The following is a 25,082-nucleotide window of genomic DNA, read 5'->3' as shown; positions in this document are numbered from 1 at the left end:
TCGAGCGCCCCGCCCCTACTAGAGGTCAGCGTGTGGGGCGCACCTAGACTATGGCGGCGCCCATGAGAGCGGTGAGCCGGTGCTGGCGGCGGCCGGTGCTGTGGCCCTGGTGGAGGAGGGGGACAGCCGGCTGTCTCTTCTCTCAGCACACACACAGCTCGGGGAGGGACACTCACTTCGGCTTCCAGACCGTTTCTGAGGAGGAGAAGGGGGACAGAGGTAACCCCGCCCCCGGACTTCTGTCCTCCTGTGTAAACAGCTCTCATCTCTTCCCAATAGTAGTCCCACAAGTACTGGAATGGTCCACCCTTCTGTAGGCTTCCCTATAGTGAGCAAGAGGAAATCTAGCTGACAGCATTATCTTTTTGGTTTTGTCTTAATTCGGGTGATTTCCCCCACTTCCTGTCCCTGTGACCCCAGGAAACACCACATTGATGTAAGGCAGCCCTTGCTCCCCCTTTTAATCACTTGCCCTCCAGAGGATTTACCCCCCTTCCTGTCCCTGTGACCCCAGGAAACAACACATTCACATGTAAGGCAGCCCTTGCTCCCCCTTTTAATCACTTGCCCTCCAGAGGATTTATCCCCCTTCCTGTCCCTGTGACCCCAGGAAACAACACATTCACATGTAAGGCAGCCCTTGCCCCCCTTTTAATCACTTCCTGTCCCTGTGACCCCAGGAAACACCACATTCACATGTAAGGCAGCCCTTGCCCCCCCCCCTTTTAATCACTTCCTGTCCCTGTGACCCCAGGAAACACCACATTCACATGTAAGGCAGCCCTTGCCCCCCCTTTTAATCACTTCCTGTCCCTGTGTCCCCAGGAAACTCCACATTCACATGTAAGGCTGCCCTTGCTCCCCCTTTTAATCACTTGCCCTCCAGAGAATTTACCCCCCTTCCTGTCCCTGTGACCCCAGGAAACAACACATTCACATGTAAGGCAGCCCTTGCCCCCCTTTTAATCACTTCCTGTCCCTGTGACCCCAGGAAACACCACATTCACATGTAAGGCAGCCCTTGCCCCCCCCCCCTTTTAATCACTTCCTGTCCCTGTGACCCCAGGAAACACCACATTCACATGTAAGGCAGCCCTTGCTCCCCCCTTTTTTTTTGTTTACAAATGTTTTTATTTTGCAAAAATAGACTGTAAAACAACAGTACAGTTTCAAATGATACAGCAAAAACAAGGCACTTTTGAAAAGTACAATACATACAATTATATTAATATAAGAGAGAGAGGAAATAGAAAAAAGTAGATTGCAAGTACATGAAATGTGTAAACGATTAAGTAGGCTGAATGTTACTTCTGTCAACCGTATATACCAGTCAACCTTCACTTGGGATGTTATTAAACATGCAATAAATGTCTAGAATCCTTCCAAGATTCCCATTTTTTATCAAAAAAGCACATCTTATCCAATAGGGTATAATGAATACGCTCCATGAGCATCACAGCATCAACTCTATGCAAAACGGTGGTTAAGGGTCCAGTGTTGGACTTCCAATGCGAGGTAATCGCCCACAAAGTGGCAATACAAATAGTATGTATCAATCTCATAATGTCATTAGAGACTCCTGGGATATGAGCCCCCAATAGACAGGTCTGTATAGACAATTGCACTGGGATACCCACCAATGAGGTAGCCACCTCAGATAACCTGCGCCAAATCAGAGATATGGTCGGGCAATCCCAAAATATATGAACCAAAGTACCTGTGAAGCCACAGCCCTGGAAACATAAAGGGGATGTTTGTGGGAACAATACATGTAGTCTTGATGGGGTATGATACCATCTGGTTAAACCCCCTTGCTCCCCCTTTTAATCACTTGCCCTTCAGAGGATTTACCCCTTCCTGTCCCTGTGACCCCAGGAAACAACACATTCACGTGTAAGGCAGCCCTTGCTCCCCCTTTTAATCACTTGCCCTCCAGAGAATTTACACCCCTTCCTGTCCCTGTGACCCCAGGAAACAACACATTCACGTGTAAGGCAGCCCTTGCTCCCCCTTTTAACCACTTGCCCTCCAGAGGATTTACCGCCTTCCTGTCCCTGTGACCCCAGGAAACAACACATTCACATGTAAGGCAGCCCTTGCTCCCCCTTTTAATCACTTGCCCTCCAGAGGATTTACCCCCTTTCCTGACCAGACCTTTTTTTGCGTTACGGCTCTGCGTTACTTTAACTGACAATTGCGCGTTCATGCAATGCTGCACACAAGAAAAAAAAAAGACCAACAATTTTGAGAAAAAAAACAATATTTTTGACTTGTTGCTATAAAACATGTCCAGTAAATTTTAAAAGTCAAATTTCATCATAAATTTAGGCCAAAATGTATTCTGCTACATGTCTTTGCTAAAAAGAAAATCCCAATATGTGTCAATTGGTTTACGTGAAAGTTATAGCATCTACAAATGGCGGTATAGATACTGGAATTTTTATTTATACTAGTAATGGCGGCGATCAGTGACTTTTAGCGGGACTGCAGCAGGCATTCTGACACTGGGGGGGAACTAACTGCCACTGACATTCCAATGACGTCCTATGCCTACACCCCTTTGCTGACAGGTGGGTCCCTCATTCCCTTCTCAAAATGTTGGGAGATATGGAACAGACATCCCTGCAGTGAAGATTTCTCCCAGATTCAGCTGCCTGCACCATGTTGGCCATCCTTCATAACATCATAAGTAATGTTACTAAAGCTATTGGGATTTTTGAGCCTTGTTTTTATCTCCCACCTGTGCACAGACCTGAACCCGCTCTGGGCTGTTTACACATTCTGAGCTAAAAATTAAACAGCATGTCGCATTTGATGGAAGTTACTGCTGCTGAATGAGGCCCATGCAGGTTTGTGGGGCTGAACCACAACTGCATGCAATTACGGCATAGTGGTGTGGAATTTACAGGGGTAAATCAGGTGGTAATGAGGAAAATTATTGTGGGAAAAAGTGACCCATTTTTAACAGCTTCCCAACCGCCCTATAGCAGAACTACTCAAAATCCCGTATATATAGGTGATTTTGCATTTCCGGGTAAGGGGCGTGCGTGCTGCCCCACCCGCGCCACCATTGGCAGCTACAGCTGTCGATTACCAAGTCCCGGCCAGAGATTCCCCTCTGGCACCTAGCGATCGCTGATGAACACTGACAGGGCAGAGGTCTGTATGTAAACAATACAGATCTCTCCCTTGTCAGCACCACCATGCTGCTTTGCATTGCTCTGCACAGCAGAACAATACAAAGCAGCATGCTCACATAGTAAAACAGCACACGGTTAACCCTTTGATCGCCCTCATGTTAACCCCTTCCTGCCCAGTGCCATTAGTACAGTGTCAGTGCTTTTTATTAGCACTGATCACTGTATTGGTGTCACTGGGGATGTCAGTTCCCCCCAGTGTCAGAATGTCTGCCGCAGTCCCGCTATAAGTTGCTGATCGCCGCCATTACTAGTAAAAATAAATGTAAAAATCCCAGTATATATAGAGCCATTTGTAAACGCTATACCTTTCACGTAAACCAATTAATTTACACTTAATGGGATTTTTTTTTTAGCAAAGACTTGTAGCAGAATACAGTTTGGCGTATATTTATGACAAAATTAGATTTTTAAAATATTTTTACTGGATATGTTTAATAGCAAAGAGACAAAAATATTGTTTTTTTCTCAAAATTGATGATCTTTTGTTCTCTTTTTTTTATAGCGCAAAAAATAAAAAATGTCACTGGCGATCAAATACCACCAAAAGAAAGCTCAATTCATGGGAAAAAAAGGACGTAAAATTTCATTTGGGTGCAGCGTTGCATGACCACGCAATTGTCAGCTAAAGTAACACAGCGCCGTAGCGCAAAAAATGGCCTGGTCATGAAGGGGGGTAAATCCTCAGGAGGGCAAGTGGTTAAAACAGTTGTAAACAATAACATTTTTAAAAAATGATAAACACGTTATATTTACCTGCAATGGTTTTGCACAAAGAGGCCTGAACCTCCTCTTCTGGGTTCCCCCACTGGTGCTTACTTCTCCTCCTTTTCTCTATGTGCCTCCATAGGAAGCCACTTCCTATGGTGGCGCACCTGAGAGCTCACTCCCAAGCTGGGCTGTGTGTATCCATAGACACACACATTGCGACTCAGCCGTACCCCTCCACTCCCTCCTCATAGCATTGACAGCAGCAGGAGCCAGTGTCTTGTGAGGAGGGAGAGGAGAGCACTGCTGCAGATGGGCACAGTGCTGGATCAAAATAGGACTCAGGTAAAGATAAATGGGGGTGAGGGGTTGACACATCTGCTCGTAAGGCTAAAGCGGGTTGAGGGGTTGACACATCTGCTGGTAAGGATAAAGGGGTGTGAGGGGTTGGCACAAGTGCTGGTAAGGCTAAAGGGGGGTGAGGGGTTGGCACATGTGCTGGTAAGGATAAAGGGGGGTGAGGGGTTGGCACATCTGCTGGTAAGGATAAAGGGGGGTGAGGGGTTGGCACAAGTGCTGGTAAGGATAAAGGGGGGTGAGGGGTTGGCACAAGTGCTGGTAAGGATAAAGGGGGGTGAAGGGTTGACACATCTGCTGGTAGGGATAAAGGGGGGTGAGGGGTTGACACATCTGCTGGTAAGGATAAAGGGGGGTGAGGGGTTGGCACATGTGCTGGTAAGGATAAAGGGGGGTTGGCACATGTGCTGGTAAGGATAAAGGAGGGTGAGGGGTTGGCACAAGTGCTGGTAAGGCTAAAGGGGGGTGAGGGGTTGGCACATGTGCTGGTAAGGATAAAGGGGGGTGAGGGGTTGGCACATGTGCTGGTAAGGATAAAGGGGGGTGAGGGGTTGGCACATGTGCTGGTAAGGATAAAGGGGGGTGAGGGGTTGGCACATGTGCTGGTAAGGATAAGGGGGGGTGAGGGGTTGGCACATGTGCTGGTAAGGATAAAGGGGGGTGAGGGGTTGGCACATGTGCTGGTAAGGATAAAGGGGGGTGAGGGGTTGGCACATGTGCTGGTAAGGATAAAGGGGGGTGAGGGGTTGGCACATGTGCTGGTAAGGATAAAGGGGGGTGAGGGGTTGGCACATGTGCTGGTAAGGATAAAGGGGGGTGAGGGGTTGGCACATGTGCTGGTAAGGATAAGGGGGGGTGAGGGGTTGGCACATGTGCTGGTAAGGATAAAGGGGGGTGAGGGGTTGGCACATGTGCTGGTAAGGATAAAGGGGGGTGAGGGTTTGGCACATGTTCTGGTAAGGATAAAGGGGGGTGAGGGGTTGGCACATGTGCTGGTAAGTATAAAGGGGGGTGAGGGGTTGGCACATGTGCTGGTAAGGATAAAGGGGGGTGAGGGGTTGGCACATGTGCTGGTAAGGATAAAGGGGGGTGAGGGGTTGGCACATGTGCTGGTAAGAATAAAGGGGGGTGAGGGGTTGGCACATGTGCTGGTAAGGATAAAGGGGGGTGAGGGGTTGGCACATGTGCTGGTAAGAATAAAGGGGGGTGAGGGGTTGGCACATGTGCTGGTAAGAATAAAGGGGTGTGAGGGGTTGGCACATGTGCTGGTAAGGATAAAGGGGGGTGAGGGTTTGGCACATGTTCTGGTAAGGATAAAGGGGGGTGAGGGGTTGGCACATGTGCTGGTAAGGATAAAGGGGGGTGAGGGGTTGGCACATGTGCTGGTAAGGATAAAGGGGGGTGAGGGGTTGGCACATGTGCTGGTAAGGATAAAGGGGGGTGAGGGGTTGGCACATGTGCTGGTAAGGATAAAGGGGGGTGAGGGGTTGGCACATGTGCTGGTAAGGATAAAGGGGGGTGAGGGGTTGGCACATGTGCTGGTAAGGATAAAGGGGGGTGAGGGGTTGGCACATGTGCTGGTAAGGATAAAGGGGGGGTGAGGGGTTGGCACATCTGCTGGTAAGGATAAAGGGGGGTGAGGGGTTGGCACATGTGCTGGTAAGGATAAAGGGGGGTAAGGGGTTGGCACATGTGCTGGTAAGGATAAAGGGGGGTGAGGGGTTGGCACATGTGCTGGTAAGGATAAAGGGGGGTGAGGGGTTGGCACATGTGCTGGTAAGGATAAAGGGGGGTGAGGGGTTGGCACAAGTGCTGGGACATTTTTTTACCTTAGTGTAGGGAATTAATTAAGGTAAAACATTTCCTGCCTTTACAAGCAGTTTGTAAGCTTTAGTCTGCTTTCACACTGATCCGCTTTTCTTCCGCTTTTGTGCTGAAGAAAAGAAAAAAAAAAGGGTAAGAAAAACGTGTTACCATGTAATCCTATGGAACTCTTCACACTGATCCGTTGTGGGTCCGCTGTGTTTAGTAAAATCCTGCTTGTTGCATTTTTGGTACAGTAAAAAGCACACACCAAAAACGCACCTCCCCATTGAAAAGTATGGAAAACGTAGGAAAAACACACTCGCGTTGCATTATTGAGGCAGTTTTTGAGTCACGTGTGCTGTGTAAAGCACACAGCAAACACAGTAAAAGCGCTTATGCTTTTTTAGCGCATTTTTGCTACGAATCAATGGGAATGCTGCCTTAAAGTGGTTTGAAATTCCAATGGCTCCTGCTGCTGTGTCTCAGCCAATGAGGAGGCAGAGACCTGGGAGAGCTTCTGCTGTCATGCACGTCGCTGAATTGGGATCAGGTGAGTATACGTGGGGGGGGGGCTGCAGAGGAAACTGTGCACTGAAGGTTTTTTACCATCATGCATAGAATGATTGTAAAAATCACCTGTGCACACCCACTACAAAAATATGCTGATTTTTGGTAGCATACAACCAAAATTGGCTGGTGTCCCTGAGGTTCTAACAGGTGTAGCAACATGTGGAGAAACTGGTAAAATAAAAAACAGTAACTGTTGATTCCCAACATGTCATAACTGAGAATAGTGATAGCAGGTACATAGGCAGTGATGCTCCCAGTAATCATGGTAGGGGTGGGCCGTGATAAATTATTCAGGTTGTCTGGTTTAAGAAGTAGACTAATTTGCCTATTAGCAGTCCTTTCTGTTTCTCAGATACCATTGATGAGGTTATGTTTAAAACATTTCTGCCTCTGGAATCTAGAGCACGACAAATCAAATTATTAACGTGTCTTTACATGTAGTTTGATGGAAACCTATGAATCCCAGTATGAGGAGTTTTGGGACTTTATGGCCTCATTTAAATGGGCACTGACACCAATAGTCTGTGAATGGGCCATGTTTTCGTGTGCTGCTTGCAGGCTGTGCAAACACAGGCACTTGTCCCAATTTAACAGCCTTTAGGGTTTTGGTGAGTGTCTCCTAAGGCCCATTTCACACGTTCGTTCAGTCTAGATCAGTCTGTCAGTTTTGCAGATGAATCCAGACTGAACCACAATGTATGTCTAGGGGTGGCCAGATGTAAACATATAAAGCAAAGCTGTATTTTGAACAATTTATTAGAGCTTACGTTTGTGGGCTTTTGCTTTCATCAGAACTTATATTTTCTATACAATTCAACATCAAAGGTACATCAAAGCAACTTAGAAGCTTTGGAAAACCTACTGCATTTGACTTCTGAGGGCAAACTAGTGATCATATTATTAGCAACCTCTATCCAGTGAAAGGATTGCCATGCAGAGAAAATTTTGTCCTACATCCACATGTTGTTCCTGCTTTGTACATATGAGACACTTCCCATAGACTTGAGAGGGCCGGTCATCAAAGGTCTGTATGGCCCATTCAAGTTGCTGAATATTTTTGAAAAGGGGATTTAAACACCCTGTGGAAGTCCGTCATCGCCACTGGAGTGCACCTGGGTGGGGCAGAGGTTAGCTAATGCCGGCCATAGACAGGTCGAAAATCGGCCGATTTTTTTTTGCACCGTTAGTGGGTTAATTGGTCGGCTGTTTTTCGGGGCTTTTGCACAAATTTTTTATCGGGCATGTTGCAAAATTCGCAGCCAATTTTGACGATCGGCCAATTTTCCCGGCAATGATGGGCAAATCGGCCGATCGTTTTACCGATAAAAAAAAATGCGCATGAGCCGTGACCTGCAAGAAGAAGAAGGAAGAATTCCAGTCCGCTGTTATATTTTATATGAAAAAGTCTTGCGGTTGCAACAAATGTATCCATTTGAATCCAAATAAAAACATTGTAATCCAAATAATGTATTACAATGTTTTTATTTGGATACAGATGTTTTTATTTGGATACAAATGGATACATTTGTTGCAACCACAAGACTTTTTCATAGAAAATATAATTGCGGACTGGAATTCTTCTTATTCTTCTTGCTGTCACATTGTGGTGTGCTCCCCTGTTTCTGCAAGGGACAGAAGTTATGGGGTTAGTGCCGGCCGATCGAACGACCCGTCTATGGCCTGCATAAGAGTAAGTTAGAGGCATAGGGAGTAGGGGCTGGGCACTTTTTATCTAATCACAAACTTGCCCTTTAAGGGGCCCTGTATGAGAAACCATTACTGTATGATCCACGATAATTTGATCATATAATTTGTCTTAACCTCTTATCTTTTTAGTCTATCGTGTATTTGAGAGTGTTGCTCAGAAATACGACATTATGAATGATTCGATGAGCCTGGGAATTCATCGATTGTGGAAAGACTGGCTGATACGTCATATGAATCCCACACCTGGCACTCAGCTGCTAGACGTGGCGGGAGGGACAGGTAACAATTAGAATAAATAATGAATTATCTCAAAATGAAGTAGACACTGTTTCAGTATTATTTACAAACATACCTATGCCCAAGTGCATGTTTGCATTTGCATTGGCAATAGGCTGTAAATTAATTCTGGGTACACTTACATGTTCTGGATCAGATAACAACATCTGAAAAGTCATTTGGGGGAAAGGGGGGAGGGGGCTTGAGTAGCCTGTGCTATGTTTTGTTTTTTTTTTCAGTTGAAGCAGTTCTCGCTTCTTAACTCCCCTGTTGTGATTACCAGGGTTGTTTCATGCGGTTTCACCATATCAAATCTGCAGCACCGCATGCTAGGTTTGAAGAATGTGCTGACACAGGCAGCTAGGAAACACAAATGACAGCTTCTGGTCATCTCACTGAGGTTAAAGGCATTAAAAATCCAGTCTTAGGGATTACAGGGGAGTGGACGGAACAAGGGCCATATGAAGTAGTGTCATGCAAGTGCTACAGTAAACTCTATAGCTACTGTATACACAGTATTTAAAGGCATTTAAACAACCAAAAACATAGGCCAAAAACTTAGCAGTCAAAAATTTTGATTACCTTTAGTTGTCAAAAAATATGATTACCCCCTTAACGCAACCTCCCAGCAGCCCCTTAAAGCGTTACTAAACCCAGGAACCTGCATTCACTATATCTGGTCTCCCACAGTATATGGAAATGCAATTATTTTAAGAAATATAAACTGCTAAACACCTTTTTTTCTTATTAGCAGTTAGAACAGTCTTGTGACTTCTATCAGTGTCCAACAGAGCACTGGTTAAAGCTTTGTAGGAGAAGTTTTAATTCTCCCCTGATTGTTCTATGAGGCTGCAGAACCCCTGACCCTCTGTCTGGACAGTGCTGATTGGTCCTGTGCTGATCACATGTACTCTACCTAGCAATACACACCAACTTGAGCATGCACAGCTTGCCCCTAAAGCTCTGTTCTATCATCAGAGATGAATTGGGGACCGTGGAAGAATGGGATAAGATAGGATCAAACATCCTTTTTACATAATGCAGAGGATTAACCCCTTAGGCTCCACAGTGGGTCTAACAAGCATACTTTACTGCATATACAGACCAATTTTACTGTTGTGGGTTTAGTAACACTTTTAGGCTTTAAAGACTGGGAGGTGGTACAACTTCTCCATCACGTGATCATTGCGATTGGCTCTCACAGTTGTCAGATGATTGGTAGCTTGTCCTATAGGCTCCCAATCAAAAGCTGTAACTGTGAACTATCAATGACAGGTCACTTAGTGTTCTGGGAAGACACAGTGTATTCTCAGCACACAACCTCGGGCAGTTGTGGACACATATGTGCAGTGGTTGGGCAGTAAAGTCCACTTTATTTGCCGCCACATATGCGTTACACACTTGATAAAAGGTAAACCATCAAACAACTATATCTGACCTTAAGGCAGTGTTTCTCAACTCCAGTCCTCATGGACCCCCAACAGGTCATGTTTTCAGGATTTCCATTATTTTGCACAGGTGATTTGATCAGTTTCACTGCCTTAGTAATTACCACAGCTGTTTCATCTGAGGGAAATCCTGAAAACATGACCTGTTGGGGGTCCATGAGGACTGGAGTTGAGAAACACTGCCTTAAGGGAACATCAACATGCATGCTTTTTTTTTTTTTTTTTATAGAGAGTGTTCATATATGTCTGCAGATAACTCTGGTCCTGCTTTTAACTAAGTTAGGTTAATTATGTTTTTTTACCAGAACCATCCATGTGTCAATAACAGAGATTTTCTGTGAGTATCTGTGCCTCCAAAAATATCCTGCTAAAAGAATGGTCATCTAATGTCATTGAGTACCTCAAAGGTATACTCCAGTGAAACAATAAAACGTAGCATTCATTTTGACTGCAGACACCTACCTGCTAAATGTCTTGAATTTTCATACTCTCCCTGCACTCGCTGTCACAATTCAAATACAGCGCCGCCATGTGGAACTGTACTAACATGGCCGTGTCATTCATTCATTTCCCTGTAAATGAATGGACTACAAGTACCCTTTTTCATTGCAGCAGACAGCTTATAGTTCTCAATGAACAGAGAGGGCACTGGTCAGTGCTCTCTTAGTTTATTGATCTTTCTGGATTTCAGTAACTGCCTTTCCATATAGAAGGTACTGGCAGACAGCTTTACTGGGAGTCTGCAGGAGCCTGACATTTAATCTGCGATCTGCTGATCACGGGGGCCATGCTTTATGGCTCATTAGAAAAAAATAATAAATGCATATTTTTTTACCTGCAAAAAAGTGCATTTATCTTCTTTTAAAAAAAAATGAACCTATCCTTTTAAGTTTAGATTTTAATATATCTGATTTCTATTTGATATTAGCTTACAACACGACTACCACAAGGATGAGCAGCACATGGGGTTAGTCTGGTGTTCTTCATGTATATTTGCTTGGGGAGAGATTATTTCATCAGTCTGTTGCTGCCCTCACTTTCCACTCACAGGCTTGGGCAGGGAGGTGACCTTTGCATGACTGCAGCAGAGAAAAGTAGGTTTGGCAGGGCTTTGTAATTCTTTGGACCCGATGGACAGTATTACAAATCCTTTGACAGGTAAAACCAATCCCTTATACACAATATTGACAAAGTATTGGGACACCCCTCCTAGCCTTTGGATTCAGGTGTTCCGATCACTTCCATGGCCACAAGTGTATAAAATCAAGCACCTAGGCATGCAGACTGCTTCTGCAAACATTTGTGAAAGAATGGGTCGCTCTCAGGAGCTCAGTTAACTCAAGTGTGGTACCATGATAGGTTGCCACCTGTGCAATAAGTCCATCTGTGAAATTTCTTTGCTACTAAATATTCCATGGTCAACTGTTAGTGGTATTATAACAAAGTGGAAGCAACTGGAAACAACAGCAACTCGGCCAAAAAGTGGTAGGCCACGTAAAATGACAGAGAGGGGTCAGCAAATGGTGAAGCACACAGTGCACAGAAGTCGCCAACTGTCTGCAGAGTCAATAGCTAAAGACCTCCAAACTTCATGTGGCCTTCAGATTAGCACAACAACAGTGTGTAGAGAGATTTCATGGAATGGGTTTCCATGGCTGCGCAGCTGAATCCAAGCCTTACATCACCAAGTGTAATGCAAAGCGTTGGATGCAGTGGTGTAAAACACGCCGCCACTGGACTCTAGAGCAGTGGAGATGTGTTCTCTGGAGTGATGAATCACACTTCTCTGTCTGGCAATCCAATGGATGTGTCTGGGAGGGGAACAATACTTGCCTGACTGCATTGTGCCAAGTGTAAAGTTTGGTGGAGAGGGTGGTTTTCAGGGGTTGGGCTTGGCCCCTTAGTTCCAGTGAAGGGAACTCTTAAGGCATCAGCATACCAAGACATTTTGGACATTTTCATGCTCCCAACTTTGTGGGAACAGTTTGGGGATGGTCCCTTCTTGTTTCAACATGACTGCGCACCAGTGCACAAAGCAAAGTCCATAAAGACATGGATGAGTGAGTTTGGGGTGGAGGAACTTGACTGGCCTGCACAGAGTCCTGACCTCAACCTGATAGAACACCTTTGGGATGAATTAGAGCAGAGACTGCAAGCCAGGCCTTCTTGTCTGACTTCACTGCCTGACCTCACAAATCCGCTTCTGGAAGAATGGTCAAACATTCCCATAGACACACTCCTAAACCTTGTGGACAGCCTTCCCAGAAGAGTTGAAGCTGTTATAGCTGCAATGGGTGGGCCAACTCAGTATTGTACCCTACAGATTAAGACTAGGATGCCATTAAAGTTCATGTGATGGTAAAGGCAGGCGTCCCAATACTTTTGGAAATATAGTGTATGTAGTTTACTATTTCATTGTTTAACTGGAGTTCAGTGGTAAGTTGGGTGGACTTTATGAATTCAGCACAGCTGCTGTGTTTATTGAACAGTGTTGGCAATTCTTCAGTCTGTTTTGTCTTATCTGACTAATTTCATACTAACTTTAAATGGAGGTACAGTATTAGTTTCTATATTTCAATCATGTTCTTTGCCTTGCAGGAGATATTGCATTTCGCTTTATCAATTACATACGTGCACAAAGAGAGAAACTGATTCGCAACCAGTTAAAATCTCAGCAGAATATGTCTTGGTCAGATATCTCAAAATCATACAGCCATGATGGGCTAGGGTCTTTGATGGGATCCCAGGCTGTGATCTGCGATATTAATAAGGAGATGTTGAAAGTTGGAAAGGAAAAGTTACTGCAGATGGGTTACTCTGACGGTAAGTTTGAGTTAACAGACTAGGAAAGCATAAACCTTAAAAGGGAGACTGTAGCATTGGTATGATTTTGTGTGTGTATGTATATCCACAAGAACCAGGCCTATTCTGGCACTTTTTTTGTTTACAAGTAATAATCAGCATTTTTCTGCTAGAAAATTACTTAGAACACCTAAACATTATATATGTATATATATTTATTTTTTTTAGTAGAGGCCTTTAGCAGCATTTTTTCAAACGCATTGTCTTTGAAAAATATACACGTTAATGAACTTTAATGCAAAAAACCCCACAATATATAACCCTTTTTTTTTTTTTTGTAAAATATAAAATACATTACGCTGAGTAAATGGATACCCAACATATTACACTTTAACCACTTGCCCTCCTGAGGATTTACCCCCCCTTCCTGACCAGGCCCTTTTTTGCGTTACGGCGCTGCGTTACTTTAACTGAAAATTGTGCAGTCATGCAATGCTGCACCCAAATAAAATTTACTTTTTTTTTTTACACTAATTGAGCTTTCTTTCGGAGGTATTTGGTCGCCTGTGCGTTTTTTTTTTTTGTGGAAAAAAAAAACAGATTGACAATTTTGAGAAAAAACAATATTATTTATGGTTTGCTATTAAATATGTCCAGTAACAAAAATTCTAAACATGAAATTTCGTCATAAATGTAGGCCAAAATGTATTCTGCTACATGTCTTTGCTAAAAAAAAAAAAATCCCAATACATGAAAATTAAATAGTTTACACAAAAGTTTTAGCGTTTACAAATGGTGGTATAGATACTGGAATTTTTATTTTTTTTTATTTTTACTAGTAATGGCGTCGATCAGCGACTTATAGCGGGACTGCTGTGGGCATTCTGACACGGGGGGAACTGACTTGATGTCACTGACATCCCCAGTGACACCAATACAGTGATCAGTGCTAAACAAAAAGCACTGACACTGTAATAATGGCACTGGGTAGGAAGGTGTTAACATGAGGGGTGATGAAAGGGTTAACTGTGTGCTGTTTTACTTGTGTCTGTGTGCTTCACTGTAATCACACTGCTTTGGATGGCTGTGCCATACACAGCCATCCAAAGTAGTGTGCACGAGCTGACGGAGGAGAACTGTATTGTTTACATACAGTTCTCCTCCTGTCGGAGATGCTCGGGACCTGGTGATTGACGGCCGCAAATGGCGGCGTGGGTAGAGTGCATGCGACCCCTATCCGGAAATGCAAAATCACGTGTGATTTTTGCACACCCGTGCCACCTTGTAGCAATATATCTGCTATAGGGCGGTCAGAAAGCTGTTAAAATTGCAGATGCTTGTGGAATTGCGAAAAACTGCAATAGCTGCTTAAAAATCTCCATAGGTGATACTTTAAAATTTTTTACAGGATACCAGTTTAGAGTTCCAGAGGGAGGTATAGTGCTAGAATTATTCCTCTCGCTATAACATTTGCATCACTACCTCACCTTTGTGTTGGGAACACCGTTTATTGTGGGTGTGACCACTGTGCATTAACACAGGGGTGAGGGGGCACTTTAAATTATTTTATTTTATTATTTTTTACACTGTCTTTTTAATTTTTTTCTAGCTCCTTTATTGCTATCACAAGAAATGTAAACATCCCTCGTGATAATAAAGCATGACAGTAATGACATGACATGTATATAAGACCCCAGATCTCTCCTCCATCCTGGAAAGCATCAGATTAAGAAAAAAAGCCCCCCCCCCAAAATGGCAGTTTTTACATCTGCCCTAAACTGGAAGTGACGTCATGCCATCACTTTCGGTCTCCTAGACCATAAAGATGAACATAGACTATCTTGTCTCTGGTCGCCTCTATGGCCAGCCGTTGCAACTGCCGTATTGGATTCTGGACTTCCCAGTGACACAGGTGATGCCGAAAACCACCAGAGAGCAGCGGGAGGACCCCTCCCACTGCTTCTCAAAGTGATCTAGGGGCTAATTAGCCACCACTTGGATCGGTTTTAGCTGAAAGAGCATCAGCTGCAGAAAATTTTAATACAGGGGTTATGGCTCATAGCTGCCGCCATGGCCCTGGTAAACGCTTCAAAACCACAAAATATATATACTTATTGCAGTATTGAAGTGGATATATTGTTTGTTTTACAAATAAACAGCACATGATGAAAAGGGCACCATGGATTAACTGAAACAGCACAAAACAAACACTTCCCTATCAGGCACAATGCCTGCTATTATAAACTGTAATGGAGACATGCCGTAAAGGCTAATTCACTGCTATGACTTGCATTTGTAAATTGCAACTTTCGCTCCTGAACATTTTAAATTGCAGGCTTGTACAGTAAGTAACAAACTATATCTAAAGCCAAAACTTTTTTCCCTATTTAGAATAAAGTTGGGGAGGGAGGTATTATTAATATACAGGATTTATGAATTTGATTTTCCCTTCACTTCCTGTCCTGTAGACTGAACAGGAAAGTGAGGGGATATTTTTCCAATGTAAGGGAAATTCTCATGCGTGAAATTTTTGTGGTTGTGTCTCCCTGACAGCACACTGTCTGCGTTCAGGGACTCACACCCAGACAGATGTCAAATTAGGAGCAGAGGCTGTGCGCATGAAGCCGCTGTGTCCCAATTGACATGACTGTATGCATGCGGATGCACAGAACACCTGTGCATTCTGTCAAAGCAAACACGGCCCTCAAACTGGTGTATGCTTATGTAGGCCCATGAACGAGGTCTAAGGCTGACTGGATCCAGTACTTAGTCACTGACCTGAAACAAGTATACAGATAAGAACTGTTCGACAAAAGTCCGTGTCTGTGAAGTTGTTCCAAGCCAGAGACTCACCTTGTAGTCACATTGACAGGCAAGTTTTTATTGCAGTCTCTGCCCCCATTAAGGAGATTCACTCTCTCTTTATCCTGTTTACCATTATCATTGAAAGTGAAAATAAAAGAAAACCCCAAATTTTGGGTTGTCCCCAGAAAAGTAATAGCGGATAAATCTTCTGTTGACCTGGGTGTCCCCAAGGAATTCCCATAATTTGCAGGGATTTCTTCTTACTTCCTGTTTGGCTATGGGACAGAAAGTGAAGAGAAAAGTCCCCAATGGGGCACACATGGCAAAAAAAAAAAACTGACGGGTTATAACTCTTCCTTGCGCTTTCCAAAATGAAAAACAGTTTTGCCTATAGTTCTACTTTAACCACCTCCTGCCCGCCATATAGTAATATGACGGGCGCAAGGTGGTTCTCTTGTTCTGGGAGGACGCCATATGACGTCCTCCCATTCTCACTGCGCATGCGCGGCGATCGGCGCTGTGTCCCTAGGACACAGCGGATCACCGATCACGGAAAGAGCTGAAGATGTCGGCTCGGTCATGTGTTCAGCTGTGTCCAATCACAGCTGATCACATGTAAACAGGGAAATGCCGGTTATCGGCATTTCTCTCCCCACGAGCTGTCACGCTGACAGCTCGAGAGGAGAGCCGGTAATCGGCTTTCTGCAGAGGGGACATGTACACTGATCATCAAGGCACTGATGATCAGTTTGCCCTGATGATCAGTGTAGCCCCAGCAGTGCCACCTGTCAGTGTCCATCAGTGTCTCGTGCCAGTGCCCATCAGTGCCTACCAGTGCACATCAATGCCACATATCAGTGCCCATCTGAGCTGCCTTTCAGTGTCACCCATCAGTGCCAGTCAGTGCCACCTATCAGTGCGCATCAGTGCCGCCTATCAGTGCCAGTCAGTGCTGCCTATCAGTGCCATGTATCAGTGCTGTCTTTCAGTGCCCATCAGTAATGCCTGTCAATGCCTATCAGTGTCGATCAGTGCCCATCAGTGCAGCCTCATTAGCGCACATCAGTGAAGGAGAAAAATCACTTATTTATAAAATTTTATAACAAAAACTAAGAAACATTTTTTTTTCAAAATGTTCAGTGGTTTTTGTTTTTTTTAAGAAAAAATAAAAAACCCAGAGGTGATTAAATACCACCAAAATAAAGCTCTATCTGTCACAAAAAAATGATAAAAAATTAATATGGCTACAGTGTTGTTTGACCGCGCAATTGTCATTCAAAGTGCGACAGCGCTGAAAGATGGAAATTGGCCTGGGCAGGAAGGGGGTATAAGTGCCCTGTAGGCTAGTGGTTAAAGTCTTTTCTGTGACTTATGCAGCAGACAGAAGAGATCAGAGAGGAACCACACTCCGTGCTTTGGATTAAGGCTAGTGTATGCTATAGAGGCTAGAAAACCACAAAAGTCTTTTGCATGCATTATTGGGGAATCGAATCTATGCTTCCTAAAATAAGTAATTGCAAAAACTTTAACAAAGAAGAAAGAGTATGATATACCTTCATAATGGTATACGTTTCAATATGTCATCCACTGTTTACCTGTAAAAGGGCCTATTTCTATTTTATATTTGTTTCTGGCACAAGTAGAAAAGTCCGGATACATATACTGACATTATGGTAATCTACATTAGGATACAAAAATACACAGATATAATAATTTCTAAAATTTTTCAATGCTAGTGTTTTTTTTTGTGTGTGTGTGTGTGTGTGTGGTCATATATATATTTTCTTTCGTATGCATTCATTGCCGTGATGACCCCATTAGTATGCTCCTTTTGAATGGTGTGGATCCCATCTGTTGTATATGAAGACATAGACATTCACATAAAACAATTATTAGTACTTTCTGTGAGAAGGCCTGTGCTGTCATGGAAACCAAGGCTGTAGAATTAAATATAGGCAGAGATGTCCTAGATTGTGAAGAAATGTTGTGCTGCAGTTGTAGGTATTGATAAAACCTAGGATAACATAATAAAAGCTCATTTGGTGCAAAAAGATGCAGAATAGTCTTCTTGAAAATCTTCTGTTTCTGGATATCAGGCAGGTGGACAGATTCCATCATTTGGCTTTTAAAGCTGATTAATTCCTTTGTAACATATGTGTTCTAAAAATCTTTCTTTTGTGGAGGATTTATATATATATATATATATATATATATCCCTTGCCTACATGCACTAAAAGGAGGCAGCTGTTATATAGGTATATCCAGTGTTTGTATTATTTTAGACTGCTCAGGTTTCAAACACTCTCCCAGAGAAGTGGTGGTGAGGTAAGTCTGTATTTGTAAAGCATCTGATTGTAATGCTCACTCCTATAGAGATGGCCAGAAAATATGGCTAGCTAATGTAGCCTCACCTATGGCAGCCCCTGTTCTCTTAAGGCAAGCAGGCCTAGAGCTATATGGTTGTTGGCAGCACTTATTACATGATGCTATATTCTGTAGCCAAGCTACAAAAAATGATACTACAGGAGATGCAGGTGTTTGCTGGGAATGGAAATAGTTGGGTTCCTCAACAGCTGTATAGTCAGTCATTGTGGCAGTAGGTAGACCAGAAGACTGGGCCAATAGAAGTGATGTAGCTTTCTGGCCAGTTATATCCAGATAGCTGTTATATCCAGATGGCGGTCCAGGCATCAGGCAAAGACCTGATTATTAAATAGGCAAGGGTGTGCTAACAGGCAGGGGACTAATGAGGAATGTTGAGGCATGCGGAAGCAGGCTAGAATGGTAAGCTCCTTACCCTGATGTGAGCCATAGTTTAGGGCAACACAGCACAGTGTGGAGTAAAAATGTAGCTAATTGCTGCTTTGTAGTGAGCCGTTCAATTGTGTTCACCTAGTTACAGATAGATATAGATAATGCTAGATGGCCTCCGTATTCTTTTAAAGTGGTAGTAAACACCGCTGGTAAAGCTTGCCTATAGGTACAAGGAATGTCTCCTAAATGTGCACAGTTTAGGAAATAATCTCTGTGCAGCCGCTGACATCACCGCGCATGCGCTCTAAAGGAACGGCATACCCATGCTGTACCTTCAGAGCTCTGTGCTGCGGCCATGATTCCCATGCGTGGGAGTGATATCATTGCGCCTTGGCTATTCAAGTGCCCTCAAACCCAGAAGGAAGATCGGGTGAAAATAGAAGCCCTGTCAGCGGTGACAGTGTGCTGCTGGAGGGCTTTGTTCTAAGGCAACTGTTTCATAATGTGCTAGTATGCAATGCATACTAGCACAATATATTACCTTGCAGGAGGATTATTTTTTTTTGTGAAAGTTTACTGTCGCTTTAACGTAAACTGAAAATTATGAAGCATGCAATCAATGACACTCTCCAAAAACACAATTTTCTTTTCTGTTATGCAAACCATCTGGTTATAGTGTGTTCTGAGTCACATGTATGCAGATCAGGACAGTCAAAGAAAAGCCAGTGGGTCGCTGTGATAATTAGCATTTTCAAAAGGAGAGATCAGCAAAGACAGGCTCCATTCTGATTGTGGAACTAATTTTGTATAGAAAGTACCCAAATCTGTTTTGTTGACTTTATAATGTTGACAGTTGATAGCTTGCTTTTGAAATACTGGCAATTCTAGATCCAGGTCTGTTATAACAAACACAGAATGGGGCTAAGGAAGTTGGTGAAACCTTCAGAACAAGAACACATAAAAAGAACACATCTTTTGACTGGTGTCCAAACAAGTTCTGGATTTTATTTCCTTTTTAGGTTTGTCTTGGGTAGCTGGTGATGCTGAAGAACTGCCCTTTGCTGATGACAAGTTTGATGTTTATACCATTGCCTTTGGCATTCGAAATGTGACCCATATAGAGAAGGTAAGTGAAAATGAGCGAAAATTACTTTTTGAAAGGTTTACATATACTATACCCCTTTGATTGTAAAGGCCATATCTGAAATGTCATGGCATCCAGAGGGACAAAACAAGCTTAGTGTTCCATTACCATTGCATGTAGAAAGGGTTCCAGCGTCTTCTTAATCTGCCTCTGATGGACATAGAGCTGAAATCAAGAGTCTGTATGGGCTCCTGATGACACCGTAAAGAGAACCTTTCACCATCAATGTATATTGTCACAAAGAGGTAAATTGTAAAAATAAACAATGTAAATTCATATACTAGCACATTTTTGTTTCTACAGTCAGGACCAACAAATATTTCTACACACATTACACAAACATTAGAGAGGAATTTTCTGTGACCACTTCTATTTGCATGAACAGCTCTTGGTTTTTACTGTGTCAAAATGCTTGGAATGCAAGCGCAGGCACTCTACCTTCCCGCCCTCCTCTTTTTGTGGAAGGAAAAAGTGTCAGAGAAAGATCTTTTGGTAGAAGATGAGAAGGAGATGGAAGCCAGGAAGGATTGTGTATCCTTTTTGGAGGAGTCCTCTCAGAAGTAATCTGAGTCCAGTGCTGTTCAAGCTCAGTCGCAAAAGATCACATTAGGTTTTCTGGAGCACGCAGTATGCAAGAATTTAAAGCTGCTACTTCTGTTATCCTCTTCTCTGAAAGTTGCTGGATTTGGGTCCTGGTGGCTGCTTAAGAATCCCGTCTTTTTCAGTGCATACTTATTTGCAAGAAGAGATCTATGCCAATCAGGCTCGCTTGGGGAAGGTGTTCTCACCACCCAAGTGATTCACTCAGCAGTAACCAAAGCAGGGGAAATTCTGAAAAAAAATATGGTTCTTGGTCTGTTCATGTGGCCATTTCCTACTCAAATAAGACCCTAAAAGCCCCGGTGGATGAGGTCTTGGTCTTCAAAGACACTACAGATAAACATTTGGAGGCCTTCTTTAAGGTGTCCTTCTCCTGCGTTGATGCAACATTACAACTGGTGGTGAGTGTTTTCCAAGCTCTTGGGCAAAGTGTATGTTTCGTTCCAGCTAAGCGGAACCAGGGGACCCAGCCATTTAGGTGTACCTGAAGGATTTCCCCTGGGCTTCGAGTTTCTCCATTGATGCCTTGGGAGGACTCCATACAGCAGCTGTTTAGGCTGGACACCATGTACTGTTCGTTCATAGGAGGATTCTGTGGTGCAAGTGCTGTTTTGGCCGAAGAAACAACTTGAGAGGCTATTCTTTGAGGGTGAGCGTTTGTTTGGGCCATCCTTGGATGCCTTCATTCAGAAGCTGTGGCTGTGGGTAAAAACACACTCTTACCCCTAAGGAAGAATGTGAAAATAGAGGTGAAAAACAGCTGGAGAGACATTAAAGACCAAGAAGCATTCCTTAACCACTTTAAGTCCGGACACTTTCACCCCCTTCCTGTCCAGACCAATTTTCAGCTTTCAGCGCTATCACTCTTTGAATTACAATTGCACGGTCATGCAACACTGTAGCCATATGAAGTGTGATTTACATTTACATTAGCATTTTTTTGAGACAGATAATACTTTTATTTTGGAGGTATTTATTCACCACTGGGATTTTTATTTTTTTGCTATATAAATGAAAAAGTCCAAACATTTTGAAAAAAAAAAGTGTTTTTCTTATAAAATTTTGCAAATAAATCTTTCTTCTTAAATCTTGGCCAAAATGTATTCATCTATCTTTTTAGTAAAAAAAAATAACCCAAATTAGTTTATAACCAAAAATTATAATTTTTCAAATTTGTAGTGGGTTTTCCCCTATTCTGTTTTTGGCATTTAGGCCTTGTGGCTGTGTTGCCCACCACTCCTGTTCAGTGCCTTGGGATATTCCAAGTAGGCATGATTTGAAAAAGCCCTGTGTCCTGTGATGTAGGATTAGAATATTTGGTTTACCTGTAAAATGCTTACTTGCAGTACCTTACAGGACACAGGGATCCCTTCCTTCATCTGTGTTCCTCATTGCTTTCTACAGAACTGAGGATTCATGAACTAGTAGGGATTATGTCTAGGGAAAGGGAAGGACTACATATTTTTGGCCAGTGTCCATTCATTTGGACGTGGCAGCATAATTTAAGTAGTTATGAATATTAAGAAGTCACCTAATGTATGCTAACAAAAGTATTTTACAGGTAAATCAAAAATCCTAATTTTTTTTCAAAGGCTCTTGAAGAAGCTTATCGTGTGTTAAAACCAGGAGGAAGGTTCTTATGTCTGGAATTCAGCCAAGTCAATAATCCACTACTAGCAAGGTAACAACTAACTTTACAATACATTGCAGCTTCTTTCAGCTTAATGAAATTTAAACACCTTTTGGACTTTTGAATTTATCTTTAATTTCCAATGCAACTTTCACATTTTATGGGTCTGCTGTATTATATTTCATTTTTGTATTGCATATAAAGATTTGTAGATACTCCTCCTAGTGATTATTTGTGTTTCACTGAATTCAGCCTCCCTTACCAACAGGTAAAATCTCAGCAACGTAAAAGTATAGTTGTTAGTCAGCCCATCTTGACTGATAGACATGCATTGAGAGAGATCAATATGAAGCATTTCTAAGCAAAACCTGCACATATAGTGAGCAATATGTACATTTGTAATCTCAAGCTGTACATGCATACAAAGTTTAAGAAAAAAAAACTTGCAACAAACAGCAATAAAAAAAAATAGTAGTTTCCCCTTTAAAAGTTTATTACTTTCCTTTATAACGTAAAGGGCAGTTACAGTCAGATAGATCAGTGAGGACGTTGGAGGGACGTGTAGTGTGTTGCTCTCGCCCCCTTGACTTGCTGCACCTACTTCATAACTTATTACACCCACTGGTGAATAAAGGAGAAGTATGGCCAAAGCTCTTTTGACCACAGGAATGCACTTGTGCTTTCTTGTGACCCAAAATCAGCCGAAAGCAGGCTAAAGCCCGTTGTCAACTGATGCTACTGAGCTGCTCCAGTCTCTGGATGTATTCAGACAATAATATAGGGCTCCACCTAGCGTGCCACAGAGAGCCTGAGCCAGCCTTTCCTGCACCCTCTACAGCCTGGCGCTCCAGGGAACACTGGAGGGGCAGAACATGGACCGGTGACTGACAGTTACTGCTCTTTGCTCAGAGCAGACTTCTCGAGCTTAGAGCTAGAGGGGGACAGCTTGCAGCATTGCACTGCAAGTATGTATGTTTTTTTTTTCTCTTTTAATTCCACAGTCCTCCATCCTCAGCCCATACTCCACAGCTGTAATCTTCCAGTTCTGTGAAGGTTAATACCTGTGACAGGAACTCAAGAGTGCCGAATATGCACTTGCCCTTTACACCCCGATACTCTATTAGGGATAGGTTTGAAAAAGTTAGGTACTTGAAAATGTAAATCGCCAAAAAAAACTTTCAGCAGAATGACATGTTTAGGGTGCCCATTTATGGCCTGGTCTTTGTAGGCAATGTGCTTTTTTGATCATCGCTTGCAAGGTTCAGACCATGTTCAGATCAGTGAAGAACAACAACCCACTTATCTGTAGAAAACTGAGAATGCTTGTTGGGTTGTGATAATTTCATGTTTTAAAATACAGTGAGCAGTCAGCTAAATTACACATATCAATAGCAAATAACCACACTGGTGTTAAGATCCTTCTGAAAGGAAGAATGACAATAGAAAAAAAAGGTAGAAAGGTCTGCAGTGTATATCTCTGCATAAAACCAGCATTCCCAATAGAATCTAGAATCTCAATTACTACCTATCTTTTTATTCTTGGCAGGCTTTATGATCTATATAGTTTCCAGGTTATACCGGTGCTAGGAGAAGTCATAGCTGGAGACTGGAAATCTTATCAATATTTAGTAGAGAGTATTCGACGCTTCCCTCCGCAGGTAATATTCATAACTGATTGGTGTCACACATTCCTGTCTGCTCCAGTTTTAGGAAATGGTTCTAATTTCTTTTGAACTTGCAGTAAAATCACCAGAAGTTTGTAGATACCAGAATTTAGGTTGCTTTCAGTGTGAGTGTAAAGTTTTTCATATACCTGATCTATAGTATCTTTAAAACAAATATGTCGCACTAAGACAACCAGTATGCTTTAGGGCCGGTTCACACTATGGAAACGCAGTCCAGATGCGTTTCCGCGTGTGTGTTTTAGACGTGTTCCTGTGCGTTTGATTCTTTTTGGCTCATTTTTTTCCCCCTTTCTTTTTCTTCAGTTTAAATAGGGATATGTGCGTTCCGATGCATTTTTTATGCGTTTTACCACATTCCAGTACAGTTCTGTGCAGGAAAAAAGGCAACCTGTTTTTGTTTTTTTTACTGTAACCAGAACACACTGGAACTGCAAGCACTGATGTGAACTATGACACTGATGACCATATAACCTACTTTCTGTATGTTTTGGATGCAGAAAAAAAAGCACACTGAAACACTTGTAGTTGTGAACTGGCCATTAAGGTAGATGAAATGCAAGTGAGCATTAACTGAGATTATATTGGAATCTGAAGAAGTTAGCTTATTTAAGTTTCTGTCCCAAGAAGATGCTAACACTAATGTTCCTAGGGCCCTAGTGACAGTTAAGGAAGCCAAATCAGTATGCCAGACAGTTTGCTAGAATGTTTCTGGATTGTGGGAGGAGATACATGCAATTATGCAGAGGGATATTCCATTCATATAGACATGGATGTCCAATTCTGAATGCGGTGTCTTGCAATGTTTGGATGGGATTTGGAAAGGATGCAAGTGAAACTTGTGAAAAAGTGAAGTTTATGGCCATGTTTTTGGTTGATATGGCTAAACATCCCGATAAAAGCTAAAATTAAAACCCACTTTTTCTGCTACCCTTACATGCAGTCCAGCGCTTTCCCCTGCAGTAATACCTTTTTGCCACTAGATATCCTCTGTGCTCTCAGTTAAATGGTGCCAGATTCCTTCAGCCCACTTTGTGCCTAGGTTCTTGGGGTGACATTATTAAGCCACTCGGACTCAGCAATACTGCATTGATTTGGTGCTTACACATCATTATGTGAGAGATGTTTAGTACAGTAGTAGGGTACACAACTCACCTGTGATGTCATTTGAGTGCAGGTGGGAAGGGAGGAGGTGTTTTATGGCAGTTTACTTAAAGCTGAATTTTATTTATTTATTTTATGTCTGATGGAATATACATAGAAAATGCTAAATTTCTCATTGATTCAGTGATTGATATGTAACTATCTTTTACTTAAGGAGAAATTTAAAGAGATGATTGAAGATGCTGGCTTTTTCAAGGTGAACTATCACAATCTAACATCAGGTGTTGTTGCTGTTCATTCAGGTTTCAAATTATGATACAAAATGCAGGAATCAAAAAACTAACAGAACCACGACACTGTACAAACACAAAAAACTGCTATTGTAATTTATGAAAACATATTTGCTGAATAGAATATGTAACTTATTTTTGTAATAAAATTTGCTGTAAAACTTTTGTACTCTAATAAAATATATGGTCACATGGTATGATA

At 42.7% G+C, this 25,082-nt stretch overlaps 1 protein-coding gene across 1 annotated transcript; it reads left to right on the top strand.

Moving 5' to 3' along the window:
* Positions 1–25,082, top strand: COQ5 (coenzyme Q5, methyltransferase). The gene is made up of 7 exons (XM_089653293.1): positions 1–219; positions 8,475–8,624; positions 12,668–12,892; positions 19,450–19,556; positions 21,767–21,855; positions 23,351–23,462; positions 24,805–25,082. The coding sequence occupies exons 1-7, from the start codon at positions 51–53 to the stop codon at positions 24,904–24,906; spliced, it is 954 nt and encodes a 317-aa protein (XP_089509419.1). The 5' UTR covers positions 1–50; the 3' UTR covers positions 24,907–25,082.

This window comes from Staurois parvus, unplaced genomic scaffold (genome assembly GCF_062004578.1).
Source record: "Staurois parvus isolate SC_StPar_1 unplaced genomic scaffold, SC_StPar_1.0 ptg000704l, whole genome shotgun sequence".
In the NCBI taxonomy this organism is placed as follows: domain Eukaryota; kingdom Metazoa; phylum Chordata; class Amphibia; order Anura; family Ranidae; genus Staurois; species Staurois parvus.
This window is presented reverse-complemented; position numbering and strand designations above follow the sequence as displayed.